Genomic DNA, 18,457 nt, shown 5'->3' on the forward strand with positions numbered 1-18,457 from the left:
ATTTGGCAAACTGATAATTCTAATGACATTAAGAAAATGTTAAATCGTGTTCATGCTATATTAATAAAGAAAACAGAAAGCCTAATGCATTCTTAACGATTTCTAAATGTAACACCATCAGCAAGAAGAATGAAAGAAAAGATATGCAAAGAAAGAAAAAGGCGTTGATGCTTAACGAAATGGAGGGTTTTTTGGTTTTGGTTTTTCGTTTTTTAGTTTTTGTAACAATCACTTATGAAGAATATATCATTCTTGAAGACACCTGAATAAATGAAGAATTCTTACATAAAGACCCACCTGTGAAAACTGGTTTTCAAATCCCTGGCCTATCTATAAGTTAATATGTGGAATTAATCCAAATGAGTGGGAAAAAAAGACTGAGGAATCAATTTAAAAAGAAGTCAATTGGAAAAATAATGAGTTAACCAATATTGATTTTACAGGCTGTTAACAAGGCCATTTCAGTTTTTCTGAAGTCAATTAAAGTTTTAAATAGTTGTTTCATTTTGTTTCTCTTGGGCTAACTCAATAAAGCTTTAAGGATAGTCCTCACTGTCTTGGGAAGATCAAAGAAGCAGAAGAGACAGTCAAGACCAAGGCCGTGTGCACATGGCCGAGGACCCTCTGCATCACCTTGCCATACGTTATCTTGTACTTTTGTTTTATTTGTTGCCTCTCATTCGATGTCCTGCTTGATAGGATTTCAATGATGGTGGCTTCATCAGTACCTGAAGTGCAGGAGAAAGAGACAAAATCACAATGAGCAAGAAACAAGATGGACGTTTATTTTAGTCAATCTGGGGAAGCCAGGGTGGTGGTCACAGGCTTTGGTGGAACCTAGGTGGACCCTTTGGCTTTAATATCTTATGCTGAGAACTGTATTCTTTTCACTCACTTGACAAATATCCACTGAGGCCTCACACTGCATGAAGCACAATGCTAGGCATTGTAGTGGAAAGAGGAACAAATATGGTCTATTCCTTAATTTCACTCCTTGGCATAAATGCAAGAGAAATGAAAACTTAGGTCTACACAAAACTTGTATTCAAATGTTCATAGCAGCATCATTCATAATAGTCAAAATGTGCAAACCACCTGAATGTCCATCAGTGGACAATGGATAATTAAAAGGTGCTATATCCATACAGTGGAATATTACTTGGCCAGAAAAAGGAATGAAGTACTGATACATTCTACAGTATGAATGGGACGGACCTTAAACACATTATGCTAAGTGAAAGAAGCCAATCACAGAAGACCACATATTATGATTCCATTCATATGGAAGTCCAGAGTAGGGAAATCTATAGAGACAGAAAGTAGAATAGTGGCTGGGGAGGGGGTGGGCAGAGGTGTGATAGCTAAAGTGTAGGAGGTTTCTTTTTAAAGTGATGAAAATGTTCTAAATTGTGGTGATGCTTTCATATTTCTGTGAATACATTAAAAACAACTGAATTGAACACTTTAAATGGGTAAATTGTATGGTGTGTGACTTATACCTCAAGCAAAGTAAAAAAAAAAAAAATATGGTATGTTCCTTGTTCTGCAGGTACTTAAAATGGAGTGGAAGAGATTAAGATATAGACCCAAATTGCTATAGTATCAAGCCCATCCATAAACTTGTTAATCTCAGGAGAAAAGTCCTAATTGGGAGCATGAGGCGCAGTTACCCTTTAAACTCTTTTGAATCACACTCTTTCTAAAACGATTTTTTCCCTGATGCTCATAGTAATACTTGTTCATTGTAGGTATTTGATCAGTACTGAAACAATAATGACTAAGAAAGAAGGGGAGCGTATCATTTTTTGAACCTGGAGACAGGATTGGAAAGATGACCCAGGTGTTGCAGGTGTGAGAGTGAGAAAGACTATTTGATCAGCGAACCCTGAATTCAATTTCTTCGGACTGGATTCAAATCCCTTAAACCGTATGACATCAGGCAAATAATTAGCCTCACCAAGCCTCAGTTTTCCCACCTATAAGATGGGGTGATAATAGACAAGGCTATTGGAGAATGAAATCCAAGTAGGGGTCCATGGTTGCCCTGAGGTGCACATGGGTCCTGGGACACCGGGGAGCATAAATGACCAAGTGCCCCAGGGCTGCCTCAGATCCAGGCAAGGCTTGTGCTGAGGCCACTGTCTCTGGGCTGTCACCCCAGTGACTGAGCTGGAAGGAGCATCAGAAGCCTTCTGGCTCAAACTCGTATTTACAGAGGAGGAAACTGAGGCACAGCTCAGACCCTCTTCTTAGTTCCCGCATGTACCTTACTGTTCGGCAGTATTGGAATTTGTTGACTGTTCTCTGCTTGAGGGCTTTAGCTCTGTCCTCCGTTCCTCCCTTCAGCCCCTCCACCATCTCCTCTCAGCATCCTCCATCAGCCCTTCTTCTTCTACCTGCCCTCTACACTCAGCTGCCAGTTCTCCTTGCTAATTGCCATCACTCCCCCCACCCCAACCCGTGACCATTGCCCTTTGGCTGATGAATCCTAAACTAGCACCTCTAGCCCTTACCCTTCCTGAGTTTAGATCTTATTTCCAGCTGCCTGTGGCCAGCTTCCCATGGAGATCCCAAGGCCTTTCAATTCCCCATGTAGCTAAAGCTGAGCTCATCCCGTCTATCCTTGAATCCGCTCCCCACCCTGTTAATTTCATCTCAGTGTGTGGCATCATCACCTGAATTAGAAAATCCAAAGTCACTTTTGAGGGCCTACCTTCCGTTTCTTTTATTTTCCGACACCGCCAAGTCCCATCTGTCTCACCTACGAGATGACTCTTCCCTCTTCATTCCTCCTGCCACTGCCTAACAGGCCCTGCTTGTTTGCAGTCTCCCTGACACCAGGCTCTGGTCTCTGCAGCCTGCCCTCCACACTGTCATCAGAATCATCATTTGGAAGTATGCGTGTGCTTATTTCACTCCCTAATTTTAAAACCTCTAGTGATTCTTCATGATTTCCAGAATTAAATCATTGTTCCTTAATGTGGCATTGAGACTTCCTGCAGTACGGTCTCAAACTGCTCTTCTAGACCCATCTCTGCACACACACACCCCCAGGCTCACTCACCTTACCTGAACCACATTTGTCAGTAGGTCAGGCACTTTCCGAAATCCTGAAACATTTTCTGCTCCCGCTGTTCCTCTAAAGAACATTGCTTATATACTTCTAGAGTCATTGCGTGTTATGTAAGATTTTATCAGATTATATATATATATAATATATACATAAGATTGCATGTATGTGACATTCTAAGCCTGGTACCTAGGCCATAGGGAGTGGTCACTGAAAGGTAGTGTGTACTATTAGGTGCCACTTACTGCCGTCTTCCTTGGGTGAGTGGGGCTGTTGGGTCCGTCTTGCCTGTCAGATCTGCTCTTCTAGGGTGTGGTGCTATGCGTACCACTGAAGGAATGAAAGATCATTTTAGGACCGTTTAAGGTTTTAATAGTTATGTGTTTTTGTGAAATGCATACTGGATTTCAAAGACTTGGTGTAAAAAAATAGTGTAGAATATCTCAATAATTTTTTTTAATTTTTAAAAAATTTATTTGTTTTATTGATTTATTTTTGGCTGCGTTGGATCTTCGTTGTGGTGCGCGGGCTTCTCATTGCGGTGGCTTCTCTTGTAGAGCACGGGCTCTAGGCACGTGGGTTTCAGTAGTTGTGGCTGGCGGACTCTAGAGCGCAGGCTCAGTAGTTGTGGCGCACGGGCTTAGCGGCTCTGCGGCATGTGGGATCTTCCCGGACCAGGGCTTGAACCCGTGTCCCCTGCATTGGCAGGCGGATTCTTAACCACTGCGCCACCAGGGAAGCACTATCTCAATTTTTATATTGATTACCTGTTAGAGTGTTAATGTCTTTAAACAAAATATATTATTAAAATTAATTTCACTTGTTTCTTTTTACTTTTTAAAAAATGTGGCTTCTGGAAATTTGGAAATTCCATGTGTGGCTTGCATTATGTTTCCATTGGGCAGTGCTGCCCCGAGTCTCACTTTTACTCTCTGGGAGAAGGAAGTTATGACAATCTGATCGCATAGGGGCTGTGAGAGGATGAGACAGAGACTCTGAAAATTCGTATCTAGACAATAATAAAGCTCTGTTCGAATATTATCACTTTGTCCATCCTGGCACTGGCCGACCTCCCATCTGACTCCTCTCTTGTAACCTGGCTGTCGCGGGACACCTACTATTATGTGTTAAATTGTGTCTCCCCCAAATACATTGAAGTCCTAACCCCCAGTCCCTTAGAATGTGACCTTATTTGGAAATAGGGTCATTACAGAAGTAATCGAGTGAAAATGAAATCATTAGGGTGGGACCTAATCCAATATAACTGGTGTCTTTATAAAAAGTGGAACTTTGGACCCAGAGGGAGACTCACACAGAGGGAAGACGGTGTGAAGGGACACAGGAGAACTCCATGTGAGTTCGGAGGATTGGAGTGATGCATCTACAAGCCAAGGAACGCCTGCGGCTACCAGAAGCTAGAAGAGAGGCATAGAACGGTCCTTCCCTAGCACCTTGCGGGATGATGGCCTGCTGACTTCTTGGTTCCAGACTCCTGGCCTCCAGAATTGAGAGACAATAAATGTCTGTTTAAAGCCACCCAGTGTGTGGTGCTCTGTTATGGCAGCCCTAGGAAGCCAGTCCATCCACTGTCCTCAGCAGTATCTCAAGACTTCAAGAAAGGAATTAAAAAAACCCCCTTCACAGCCCAGAGTCTGGAGATTTCCTGCATTAGCCTGTTCCTAGCCCTCCTCTCAGTGTCTGCTGCCTGTAAATAGCATGCTTGGCAATTTTTCAGTGGAACTGAATTAGTTGGACTTGTACGTTGGCTCCTGTTCCGCTGAGAGATCAGGATCCTGAAGGAACAAAATACGGGGCAGATGCATTTTGACAGACGGGTTGGGAACAGGAAAAATCTGGGTCAAGGGTGCGGGAAGGGATGAAGGGGGAGCTGGCTGGAGATGGGGAAGGGAGGAAAAAGGGGTGTTGGCAAAGACTTCAAGTGCTTGACTCTGGCCCCGACTCTGGCCCCAGCCCTCAATGCCACGTTTGGAAAGCCAGTGCTGGGACTTAGAAAGACTGCTCTGACCCAGGGGTGAGAGAGCTGTGCGCTGCTCCTAGGATAGCCACCAGCTCTGTGTCCGTGGACTGTTCACCTGGTCTCAAGGACTAGTTCCACCTTTACGGTTCCGGGAAGATCTAGCTCTCTGATTCCAGTTGGAGAAACAGAAAATTCTAGGATGAGTTCACTTGCAAAAATAGCGTTCGTTGCCTGCCTCATTCCGGCTCACTTCCAGCACTTATTTCTGTCCTTCCTCTTCATTTCCTCCTGTAGCCTCACCTGCGTACTGTGTATCCAGTTACTTCCTCTGTGACATTGTTTCTTTTTAACCACGGAGTGCCAGAAATCTCACCTCAAGAGAGATTTCTTTTTCTCATAAAAAATCTCTGAATCCAGCCCCCCAACTTTTTTTTTTTCACATGGGCTGCTCCAGTCCAGGTCTAGGGCCTCCACATCTCAGACCTTTATCCTTACAGTTGTCATCTCTGGAAGGAGGCTTCCTGCCTCCCAGGTGGCCCATTCGCTGTATTGTGCCAGCCAGGAATGGAGGGGTGCGGGTGCTCACCCCTGGCTCTTTCTTTCCCCTCGCCCCACATCTAACTTGTCACCACGAAGACCTCACCATTCACCTCCTTGGTAGCCCTCAGACCCACCCATCTCTCTCCATCCTCACCTCTGTCGTATCATTCACCAGCGCTGATCCCCAGATGGCGTTCCTGTCTTACTCTTACCTTTTCCAATCAGCATTCACAGTCTCCAGAGTGACCTTTCTGTGGAGCAGATCAGCCTGCTCACTCTTCTGCTTCAAACCTTTCCATCTAGGCCCCTTCAAATCCAGAATAATAGCCTGGGCTCTTCCCTCTGCCTGCAAGACCTTTAGCTTTGTTCCTCACCGTTATTCCCATTCTTCTTTCAGGACTCAACTCTCTGGGCTTTTCTGGGACACCTGCTGGTGTCCCTCACATTACCTGTCCTCCTCCTCTGTCCTGTCTCTGCCACCCCACACTGCAAGTTCCACGGGAGCAGGGGGCTTTGCTCATTGCAATATCCACAGAGAAGGCTCTCAGTCTTCATCAGACTTGACTTGCTGAGTGAACGAATGTGTAAATGCATGCATAGAGAGGTTTGCACTGCATTATGATGGAGCTGGTCTCTGCATGCGTGTAAGCTGTGTGTGCTACTCAGGTGGCCTGTGTGTAGCAGGGACCAATAGGAAATCCTCTACTCTGTTGCTATAGTCAACCCATATCTGCATAATTCAGGAAAATTGAGTTAAAATTTTAAAAATAAGGTTTTTTAGACTTTCCTTCCTGAATGTTCTTTTAAAAGGAGAGCAGAGAGCAAAGCAGTCTGGGGATGTCCCAGTAGCAGCCTGGAGGTGGGGGAGAGCCTGGAACTGACTGGATTTCTCTTGAGCCCTTTGAGTCCGGGTGTCAGGTTCATCCAGGGAGCTGTTCCCACTACCCGGCCGAGAAGCGATTTACCGGACGGTGACCTCACTTTACATTTCACAGTATGTGTGTCATATAAGCAGTCTGTGCAGTGGAACAATTTCCTGTAAACATTTACAGTGATTTGAGGCACTGGGGCCAGTCCCCAGTGGTTCTGGGAAAGACTTTTTTAAAAAATGAGAAAAGAAGGAACCTCAGCTCTGACTGTTCATCTGACGCAGTAATTACACAGTAGAGGTCAGAACTGGGTGACCGTCAGCCCCGGGAGTGCCGGAGGGCCTCCTGGCTTTGGCTCTTCCAGCCATTTTCTGGGAACACACAGAGCTGAGTTTCAGCAGGGTGGGGACCTCTGGGTTTGAAGTCCGCTCCCCGTTACCCCTGGGACTCTGGTGCCTAGTGAGTGAGCCGCTTCCCAGCAGGCCCCAAAGCCAGCCACAGCCGTCTCACCCCATAGCAGCTCCATAGAAGCTTTTCCCTCTAAGCCCCTGTTTCTGTGTTTCTCGGAGGGAGAATGACAAACATCCTCTTACATTTCAGAGAGGATAATGAATGTTGGGGTCCACACACTATCGGATTAAGACGTCATCTTCAGAAGGGCCTTGCTGGGATGGGGGCAACAGGGTGGGCATGGAGCCCTGAGAGGAAGGCCTGACAGTGTCAGCGTCAGGGGTTCTGGGCTAACCAAGACCCAGACCAAGCAGGTACTTAGGAGCCAGGAAAGCAGAGGTACCAAAGAAACCGCAAACAAGGAAATTTGTCAGTTTTATGTTATTTGTAAGAATCAAATATTATTTTATGGTACAGCATTCTTATTACTTTGACTTGCATAGGTGGGTGAACGGGTGAGGAGCGCACGTAATCTTTTTGATGCCTAGGGCCTCTGACCTCACTCTGCCTGATACAGTGCGTGTATGTGGCTATTGAGGACTCAAGCGTGGCTGGTCAAGTTGAAATGTTCTGTAAGTGTAGAATACATACGGTCTTTTGAAGACTTAATTCAAAAAACGGGACGTCAAGTATCTCATGAATAACTTTGATATTGACTATCTGTTGAAATGATATTTTTGATACAGTATTGAGTTAGCTAAAGTATAATTAAAATTAATTTCACCTGCATTTAAAAAAAAATTTGGCTTCTCAAAAATTAAAAATGGGGACTTCCCTGGTAGTCCAGTGGTTAAGACTCAGCTTCCAATGCAGGGGGTGTGGGTATGATCCCTGGTCGGGGAACAAAGATCCCACGTGCCTCGTGGCCAAAAAAAAAAAACAAAAACAAAAAAAAGCGGTTTGAGAGAAAAATATTAAAATTATTAAAATATTAAATATTAAAATATTTAATTAATATTAAATATTTAATATTAATATTAAAATATTAAAAAATATTAAAAGTGACCTGTATGCCTCACCTTGGTGGCTATTGGACAGCATGGCCCTAGACATTTAAATCCAGACCTCGCAGCCTTGGGCTGCTATAGCAACAAGATAGGTGCACGGTCTTGCAGACGAATTTTGCCAATGGTACGATTTTGCTTGGGCTTGCTCTTATTAGTAGCGGTGGGAATTCTAGACCTTCATCCAAATGATATCTTTTCGAGATGGCCCTCGGTTGCAATCACCCTACCCTCATCTCATATCTTGTTGACCCTGAGCAAGTATTTAACCTCTGAGCCTCGGCATTCTGTTGTCATTATAGTACAACTTTACAGGGTTGTTGGTAGGGTTACACAAGGTGACGTGCGTGTGGTACCCAGCCTAGAGCCTGGCACCTAGAAGGGGCTCTCCAACAGTCATCAGCACAAGAATGGCCTCACCTTGTGGCCACACCCAAAGGAGGGGGAGGAGAACACTGCATGACTTTGGCGTTCAGTAGGTGCTCCATCTGTGCTTAGTGAACTAAACTTGTGTGGTGGCTAAGAGCTTGGGGATTTATCATAAACCACAGCTGACTCATTCCCACACCCACTTCAGCTCCTGTCTCCAACCCACATCCAGATGCCAGGCCCTCACTTGAGAGGCAGCAGGGAAACACCTGTGAGGCTGGCTCAGCCGCTCAGCACAGCTCAGAACTATAAACATCCTGACACTTGCAGGCAAACATACCTCCCAACAGCTGTTGTCCAAATACAGAATTAGCCAGGATGTGAGCAAGGACCAGCTCCCCTCTGCTGAGCTTTCCTCTGATGCCCCCAAACCAGGCAACCTGCTTGTCATCCTTCATTTCCAGCCCCACCCCACCCACTTATTCAACAATACTTACTACGTAGAAATCCCTTCTACCACTTTCCTACCAGATTGTCTCCCACCCCAGCTCCTTTGGGACTTCAGCATTTCTTGGGCAAGGCAGACTGTTCTATAGTTAGATAGTTCCTTATACAGAAGCAAAAGATGTCTTCCTAGAACTTCCACTGTGGATCCCAGTTCTTCTCTCTGGAGTCACACAAAGAGTTTATGGCCATCTTTATTCTACCACAGTACCCATTCCTAGGAAAGTAAATCTGCTAATTTACCTCTAAGTAAATTATTTTATTTTCCTAGGAAAGTAAATCTACTAATTTACCTCTAAGTAAAAATCTGGCACTTGTCTTCATAAAACATTACGCCAAGTGAAAGAAGCCAGACACAAAAGGCCACCTATTGTATAACTCCAGGTGCATGAAACGCCCAGAATAGGCAAATCCATAGAGACAGAAAGTGGACCAGTGGTTGACTGGACCTGAAGGGAGGATAAAATGGGAGTGGCTGTGAATCTATGTGGGGTTTCTTTTAGGTGATGAAAATGTTCTGGAATTAGAGGTGATGATTACACAATCCTGTGAATATACCAAACGCCACTAAACTATACACTGTCAAAGGGTGGATTTTATGATATGTGAATTATAGCACAATAAGAAAAAGGAAAATTTAATAAAACAGCCTGTGGACTGAGATGACTCCTACCAGCCATGTCTTCTCAGCCCTATCCCCACCCACTGCCTCTGTGTGGCCGAGGCGGCTTAGCTGTGGTGTCTAAATTGGTGGCGTTTCAGGCAATGATAGGAATTCGTTCGATCCCAGTGTTCACCATTTACAGGGTTGTGGCTTTGGGTATGTTACTTAACTTGTCACAGCCTCTTTCCTCATCTGAAAAGTGGATTTTTGTGAGAATAACTTAATGAGATTTTATATATAAAGTGCTTGGCTCAACGCCTAGAATATTAAAAGTTCCCCAGTAGATGTAAGAAAATAAAGTTGAGGAAATTAATCAACCTTGCCCCTTGGTCCCTCTATCTTTTTTCTCCCAAGCTACTGCCCCCTCAAATGCCCTCACTTTCTTGTTCTTCTGGAATCCCTGGATCAGCAAACCTGGGGTCAACCTAACATCCATTTCCCCTGTCCTGCCTTCAGGCTGCAGGAGAAAATCACAGAGCCGTGTGGGCTGAGCCAATGTGAAATCGTGGTCTCTCTAGTCAACGGAGACCTCACGGGGGATCGGCAGTCATTTCCTGGTCATCTCTACTCAACGTCTATTCCAAAGCACCACTCAAACCTCATACTACATCGTCAGACCCAACACTTTGAGCAGATAACCTCGCCTCCCACCTTACTGAGCAATGTCACGTTGCCAGGCCAGAGCTCCTTCAACGTTCTGCCCCTGTTACCCGCATGAATGTATCAATTCCAGCTCTCAGTCGCACTGCCTCTTCCCATTCAAGGTCAATCCTGATATCTGTGTTTTGGATTTCCCCCTCCTCCAGGCTTTCTAAAATCTTGTTTTTGTCAGCAACCCCCTTTCCCTCCTGTATTTACAAGCTCTCCCCTTCAGTGGACTCCTTCTTTATGTGTCTAGTCTCCCCTCACCTCAACATTCCATCAGCTGTGAGCCTCTCTCTTCTCTGATGGGATAGAACCTCATCCCCATTCTCACCCCCGTGAAGGGCAATGAGGCTTCTGCGTCCAGCTGTACGCTGAGAACCACTCTGGCAGAGATGGTCAATTTATTCTTAGCTGCAAAATCCAACTCTCACTCCTCATCTTACTTGACCTCAGGGTGGATAGGGTTTTATACTGTTTCCCACTGCTTTCTTCTGGGAACTCTCTTTTCCCTTTACTTCTGGAGACACATTCTCTCCTGTTTCCCATCTTGTCTCTTTGGCCACTCCTTCCCAGTCTTACTTTTACATTTGCTTTAAATGCTGGGATTTCCTGCATCTCTCCTCTCTTTACACAGACATCCTGGGTGAGCGCATCCTCACCCATAGCTTCAACCACCACCCACGTGTTGGTGTCTCCCAAGTCTACCGTCTCTGTCTACATCTCTCTCCCGGGTTCTAGACATATTTCTACTAATGTGGATCATTCCATTGGATTTTCTCAGACACTTGAATTCAACATGTCTAAAGTAAGACCTACACTTTCACCAGAACACTAGAGGCTCCTTTTATATTCCTTTTCTTGATGAATGATAACACCTGTCTCGTTCCCTGAGACAGAAACCTGGGGGTTCTTTCTGACTTCTCACTTTACCTCGCACGCCGAATGATCTGTGACCAACCCCTGTGGTGTCTGCCCATTAATACCTCAGATCTTTTCCTTCTTGTCTGTACTCACTGCCTAGCAGCCTCATCATCTGTCCCCTGGTCACCTCCTAACTTGTCCCCCTATCTCCCTTCCCACCGTCCTCCAGTCAACTCTCTATGTTGCTTTCCAGATGAATTCTTGCTTGATTCCACCTTGTTTCAGAATAAAGTGCAGGTCCCTAAACATGTCACACATGACCCTCCAGAGAAGGTGCTTAATAAGTGTTTGTTGGTTTGTTGAGTGAATGTGAGATGTGTGTTAAAGAGCCCTGAAGGCCCCCATGGAGATGAAAGCTGCCCTAAGCTAGGAAGGTCATCAGCTGGTGGTCAAGAGCAGGAAATTAATTCCTGCCTGGGCTTAATGCTGGCTTGACCACTTAATCACTAGATGTGTGAGTCTGAACAAGTCATTTAGCCCCTCTGAGCCTCACTTTAACCATTTGGAAAATTAGGATTAAATGAGGTTTGCTATTGTCAAATGAAGTAATGCATGTAAAATGTATGGCAAAAGAGTTCAATAAACATTACCTATTATTGTAAAGCTGCTTTTTCTGTACAGTTCCAGAACTTAAGATACCATTGAAGGCAGGTAAGTTTGTTCCTTGACCTCCTCCTCCGCCTCCTCCTTTTTCTTCTCTTATTCAGTAGTGCTCTCAGCATGAGAAGTCGATACTGGCCACCTCTGCCTTCTTTTCTACTCAAGAGCTAGTATTCCAAATTATCACCCAAACTCCATACTCCATTGTCAAACCCATGTCTTTAGCAGATATCTTTGCCTCACATTCATGGAGCCATGTCCCATTACTAGGCATGACCACCTTCAGCCTTCTCCTCTTACAACACCCATGAATGTATCTATTTCTGCTCTCAGTCTTCCCTCCCTCCCCTCCCCCCTCCCACTCAAGGTAAATCCTTCTATCTGAGCTTCGAATTCCACCTTCTTCCAAGCTTCTGGGACTAGAACCTTGTTTTATCAGTGACTTCCTTGGGTTCCAGAGCCTCTTTTCATGGCCCTAGCCCTAGATGCTCCCTCCCTCATCTCCCCTTGTTCCCGGGTCTACCTTACTCCTGATCTCTTGCTTAGTCTCCCATCCTTGGCCATGCACTTAGGCCTGGATGTAAATAGTTGCTCCAGTGTTGCCCCTTGATTCTCAACCTTGGCCACAGTTTTATCTCCACTTGCTCTGCTCGTAGATACAGCTTCCAGGTCCCTAATCCAGTTCTCATCAGCCCTGATTCCCTACCACCTCTCATAAAAGGCATCAGAGGGTTTAGATGACATTAGAATCATATGAACGACACTTCTCATGAAGTTTCCCCCATCTCAAGTTCAAATTAAATGTCATAATATTAAATTTCTAGCTATTATGTTGAATCCTGACAAGTAATAGAATCTGCTTATAACTTTGAGAACTTTTATAAAGGGAACCTTAAAAGTGATCAACTTAGCTTGGAAGATACGAGATAAGTGGGAGGTCATCTTCCTAAGATCGTGGGAAAGTTGGACATGAGATCAAGTTTAATCAAGTTCAGTAGTAAATTAGCAAACAAAATATCTTTCATACCCATTCCTTTGCAGGCTTTGTTCAGCTTTTTGGCATCTCGATCAACATCAAAACCCTGATGACTTCTCTCTTTGGCCTAGAAAAAAATAATTGAAAAGGTTGAGTGGACAATACAGGCATTTAATAATTATCTCTGGCTGAAGTTGGCAGCTAACGGGAAGACCAAGCAGACATCCAAACGAGGGACCAGCTGCCGCTTTACACATGGGTACATGTGGAAATCAGCTGGGGAAACTCTGGCCCCAGAGAGATGGCTGGTACTCCCTGGAGCCAGCTGGACATGGATGACCACGGAGAATGGCCCCCTCTGTTCTCAAGGACAATCAGCCCAGCCAGCTCTGGCAGAAGTGATTTTCATATCAACCCCACCTTTGTGTGTCTGTCTCTGAAACAGAGAGTAATACGGTGGGCCAATGTCCTGGAATGCTGGTTTTCAACCTTCGCCATGAGACACAGTATGTCTAGAGAATAGGTGTTGTCGACCAGAAGCTGAGGATTCTAGGATCTTATTACAGATCCATTTGACAATCTGGGCTACAAGCTTTACCATTCACACAATGAGAGACATAATATTTAGTTTGTCAGAGATAACCCTATGGACCAGCAATAGCAGAGTTATTGGTTTTTCCCGCTCCTTGGGGAGAAAAAGTTCTGTATATATATTAATGTTTCCCATACTTCAGTCATTGGCATAATACATGCACTGAATGTCCACAGCTATCTACGTCTACATTATTATTATTTGCTTATTATTTTTCTTTCAATTGACCTACTTTGTTTTTGCTTAAAGTTATTTTTCAAAAAGAAACTTTCTATTAGCACTGAAGTGGAAAACCAGTGTTGCTTGCCTAAACAAAAGGTAAGCATAAAAATCAATGCATGGCTATTAAAAATTTAAAGATGTGAGGTTAGTTGCAGTCATGCAACGAGTAGCTTTGAACACACCCTGTGTTTTCTCAGTTCTTTGTCTTTCCTCACAGAGATGGTCTTTGATGACATATGTCACTTATTTCCCATCCTTCAGTGAAGGCTGGTTTAAGTGCTACTGTCTACACTCCCCAATTTCCCTGTCCCTCCTTTCATTTCTTTGGGTACCTATTGGGAATGAGCAGTAAACCACATAAAGCACAGAGGACGAGTTGCATTTATCCTGGTATTGCCTGGTATCCCTATGTCCTTTGGGGGACTTCCCCTCCCCCATTTCATGTGGTCTCACGGGAGATGTCAGTCACGAAGCTTGAGCCCCATCGTCCTGCCCTTGGGTGGACACACACCCTGTCACTCTGGCACTAGTGACTGGTTCAGGAGTGGGGATGTAATCCAAGCAGGGTCAATTAGAGTTTTCCCTGGGTTGATATATAGATATTGAGAGAGAGATGTCTCTCCCTGCTGGGTTTGCTAAGCCAACAGAGTGTGAGTCTAGGGCTGTTGGCAGCCATGTTGTCCACTACATGAAGGAAGCATGGGTTCAGAATGAAGCAAAGCAAAGACAAGAAGGGTGGAGATATGGAGAGAGAGAGAGAGAGAGAGACAGAAAGAGAGAGGGAAAGATTGAGGTTGAATAACTATGGACTGGAGGAAGGCTGGCTTGTAGGTTGTGGTTAATGGAGAATCATATAATCTTAAGAGCCAAAGGGATCTCAGGGCCCCCTATCACCCCACTGCCTTTTGGAATGTAGTCCATTGGCCCATCTTGAAGTATCTATTCCCGAAACAAGCTGGGAGAGGGACTCATATTTGTTGAGCACCCGCCATGTGCTAGACAACTTCTTCATTGACAGACCTTTCTTCATTATTCACAGGGAAGAGTAGGCATTTGTCGTCTGCTTTACAGAGGAGGAAGCCTGGATTCAGGCAGGTGAGGGAATTTGTCTGTGGTCTTGCAGGATGCAGGTTTGCACCCGCTCAATCTGCCTCCTAAAGCTCATGCTCTTGGGTCCCGTGCACCATCCTGCCTCACACTCTAATTATGACTGGGGCCTTCATGTTCGGCGGAGCTATGGCGTGTCCCATGTTCCTTTCCCAATCTTTTGTGGGCTGTAAGAAGGCTATCTGGTGCTTCTGAAGGCTTGTTGGGAGGACCAGAGACGTAATTTGTGGGGCTCAGTGGAAAATGAAAGTGTAGGGCTCCGTGTTCAAAAATGATTAAGAATTTCAGGATGGTGACATCAGAGCATTAAATGAAGAGCAGGGCCTTTCTGAGTGTGGGGCCCTGTGCAGCTGCACAGGCTGCACACTGACCAAGCCCACCCTGCCTTTTGATCACATTCTAAAAGAGCTGGTTCTCTGGGTGTGGGAGTGTGGGAAGTAGCAATCTCAAAGAAGTAAATTGTGTCTTTGCTTTTCATCAGGAGTATTAGGTGCGACTCAGGAAGTGAGGTAGAGTTAAACCGGAGCAGCAGAAATCTCGTGACAGGCTTCATAAACTATTCTGTGTGTCATTTTAGCCTCATCGGTGCAAGAGTTTGGTGGACTTATTATCCATCCCACTTCACAACTGACAAGTTGGAACAGAGAATGGCTGTGAACTTGTGAATGGCTGTTCAGGTTATGCCCAGCCTGAGGGCAGTGGGAGCTGGGTCCTGCTGGGGATACACTTGCCAAGCTCTGTGCTGGCAGGGCTGCTTCTCCCCAGAGGAATACTTTTTCCTCGTTTGCACAAAGATGCTGTCAGGGCTTGCAGAAGCCATGAGGAGACTTGGTTAAGATCACCTGGCCAGGTAACAGCTGAATCGGAGCCAGGGCTTGAACCAGGACTGTCTGACTGACAGGTATGAAATGACATTCCCCATTCTCTGTTTTAGCAAGATGGTTCCATGATACAAATATCATAGAGTTATAAGAGCGGAGGGATGGGAAAAGGACCCTCCGAACATGTCCAGTTTGTTTATCCAAGGCCAAAAAATGAGTAAAAATAAATGTCTTTTAGTCCAAAATAATAGTAATGTCTGGTGGGGTGGCGTGGGGTGCAGTGGGAGAGTGTAGAACCCCATGTTAGGAATAAAGATGATATTGAGACTTAATTTTTTCCTTTTTTGCTTTACAAATAATGCAGCGTAAAAGTCTATATCAGATGCATGACCCTCAGCAGGGCAGGTTGAAGTCACCGTCCCCTTCTAGGAATGAATGACTCTTAGCCATGTTGGTTAGCTTTCCTTATCAGAAGAGAATTCCATCTTGTTCCTAGTAACAGCAGGATATTTGATGTCAGAGGGAAGGAATCATGTGATGTGATTTAAAAAGGAAAGAGAGAAAAAGAAGACAGTCTGTGTGGAAGGAATCTTCCCCTCGGCATGGCTGGGACTGTGTCTACAATGGATGCATTCATCAGCGATGGCCAGTGTTGATGCAAGGGGTGTCCTTGGCTTGTTCCGATGATCTGGGTAACGAATTTCTCGGGAATATACACGGAGAGGACATTCCACCTCCATTGTTCATTGTTAGTGGGCCAGGCAGCTGACTTCGGGGCCTCGGGCCTGTTTGCCCATCAGGAGATTTTGTGTTTGAAACCTGAGGCCACTGAGCAGAACTTCCATATAAAGCAGGTCTGCGGGAATGTGAGTCAGACACAAAATGGGGGTGCAGGGGACTCCAGGATGGGGACAGAGGGTTGAGTTTGTGAGGGTTGAGGCAAATACATGGATAGTCCACCTGCTTTCAACTACAAGGCGTAAAAGAGGTGGGGCAACATTCCTTTTTTTGGTTTGGTTTTGTTTTTTTTTTAAACAGCATTTGCATTGACACTCAGAAGACACATTAAAAAAGACATGATGTTAGATGTTAATAAAAATGATTACAGAGTCTGGGTTTGAGCCCACGTGGATCTAAGTTTGAATGTGGTCCTGCCCCTCAGCAGTCATGTAAAGTTGGGCCATTTAAACTCTTAAGCCACCATTTCCTCATCTGTAAAATGGGGGCAGTGTCTGCCTTCTGAGATCTGAGGCTTGCATGAGATAACATTTCCAGTGCCAGATATTTAGAGGAACCACAGGCATGCTAGTCCTGCCTCTGCTGCTTTGGGCCAACTCTTGGGTTTTGTCTTGTAGTGATATTTAGGTTTTTGATTCTGCATATTTTGACTTGACACATTTGGAAGGTATACATATAGAAATATACAGACATCTTCCAAACTTGATATTGTGAGATTCTATCATCTATCTATATATCATCTATCTAGTTATCTATCTATCTTATCCATCTATCCATCTGTTACCTATCTCGCAATGCCCCAGACATCATGTTTATAATAGGTAGCCACAGAGGATATAATAGTCAACTTTAAGAACATAGGTTTCTAGTCAGACTAGACTTGAATCCCAGCGGTACTGCTTATTACTTCTGTGACCTTGAGCAAGTTTGGGAATCTTTCTGTGCTGTGGTTGCCTCATGGCAAAATGCGGATAATAATATCCCCTATCTCATAGGTCTCTTGTGAGAGTTTCAATGAAGTCATTCATGCAAAACATCTAAAATGAAGCCTAGCAGAGGGCACGTGCTCAATAAATGTAAACAATATTTGTTGAAGGCAGATCAATGATGACCTTTCCAGAATATTGCCTGAGGGGTTTTCAGCCTGTAAATGGCACTCTGAGGATCAGTTTTTCATTCATCACCTGCAGTTGGGATCCACGCATGCATTTCACCCAGGGCAGTAAAATGGTTAAAAATTCAGGCTCTGTGGAGTCCAGGTGATCTGGGCTGACACCGCAACACCACATTCTGGCCAGTGTGCTAATTCGCACCCCAGGGTGTGAGGGTCCCATTGAGATACAAGGCGGGTGCAGTGCTGGCCATCGTGCTGGTGTGTCAGGCTCAAGATGAAACGAATACTCCTGACTCTGCAAAGGGCACTGCCTGGTGCACGACTACGCTGGGAGCTTTGCTGTTTTCTTCTTCCTTCTAGTGCGTCTACGTGGCACTTTTCTGTGTTTTCGTGTTCTTGCATTTAAAACAAGGAAACGAATGAACCATTTTTTTCTGGAGGGAGGATGCAGAGAAAATAAACTGAAATTTTAGGAGCCTAGGAAGCAGTGTCACCTGGGCAGAAAGAATGTTGAAAACACCCACTCCGAAATGACTCAGGGGTGTGCCAGCTTCAGCCCATCAACGGCCCAGGAAGCAGCGTGGCTTTGTATCTGATGCCCCCAGGCAGAAGGGCCAGCAGCAACAGACACCTGCTCAAAGGCTTCTGACCCAGTACAGTTCAAGGAAGGCTTAACTCTTATGATCGGAAGGGGGTTTCAAGAAATCTGCCTCCAACTCACAGCAAACTCTGGGGATGGGGTGTGTGAAAAAGTTAGCTGAGGGATGTGTTTGCAGACTCGTGGCTCTATACATTATGTAGTAACCAAAATTCTCCAGGTGGGTCACCCAGCCTGAGGACACCCGTATTTAAATACACTCCTGCTCATCAGTAGCTAGGACCTGATCAGGTGACCTGATCTTCTACTTGGATAACATCAAGACTGGAAAATAAGAATATACAGTCTCACGAGAGACATGTGAATTCATTAAAAAGCAATACACAGCAGGCAAATTAGACTATCCTCTGAACAGTTCCTCCCTTTTCCCCTGCTTCCTCTCCTCCCTTCTCTTTTTCCTTTTCCTTCTTCCCTTTTCTCCTTCCACCTCCTTTTTTTCTTCCCTCCTCTTCCTTCAACAAACAAGTACTGAACATCTCTTGCGTGGCAGGCACTACCCCAGGTGAGGGGGGGGGGTACTCAATGTCTATGAATCCTAGTCCTCAGAGAAATTAACATGGAAATAGATCAATGACAATTGCGTTATGGTATGGTAAGCACTTTGGCTGCCAGTAG

General features: G+C 45.0%; 1 protein-coding gene across 1 annotated transcript in view; it reads right to left on the minus strand.

Moving 5' to 3' along the window:
• The window catches only part of ANXA13 (annexin A13), a 54,401-nt gene that overhangs the window by 19,442 nt on the left and 16,502 nt on the right, over positions 1-18,457 (minus strand). The window contains exons 3-4 of the mRNA XM_068525651.1: positions 12,642-12,717; positions 634-728 (exon numbers count right to left, since the gene is read on the minus strand). Coding sequence (XP_068381752.1) covers positions 634-728; positions 12,642-12,717 — 171 coding nt within the window. The remainder of the gene's footprint in view (positions 1-633; positions 729-12,641; positions 12,718-18,457) is intronic.

The sequence above is a fragment of the Eschrichtius robustus genome, chromosome 17, assembly GCF_028021215.1.
Source record: "Eschrichtius robustus isolate mEscRob2 chromosome 17, mEscRob2.pri, whole genome shotgun sequence".
Taxonomy (NCBI): domain Eukaryota; kingdom Metazoa; phylum Chordata; class Mammalia; order Artiodactyla; family Eschrichtiidae; genus Eschrichtius; species Eschrichtius robustus.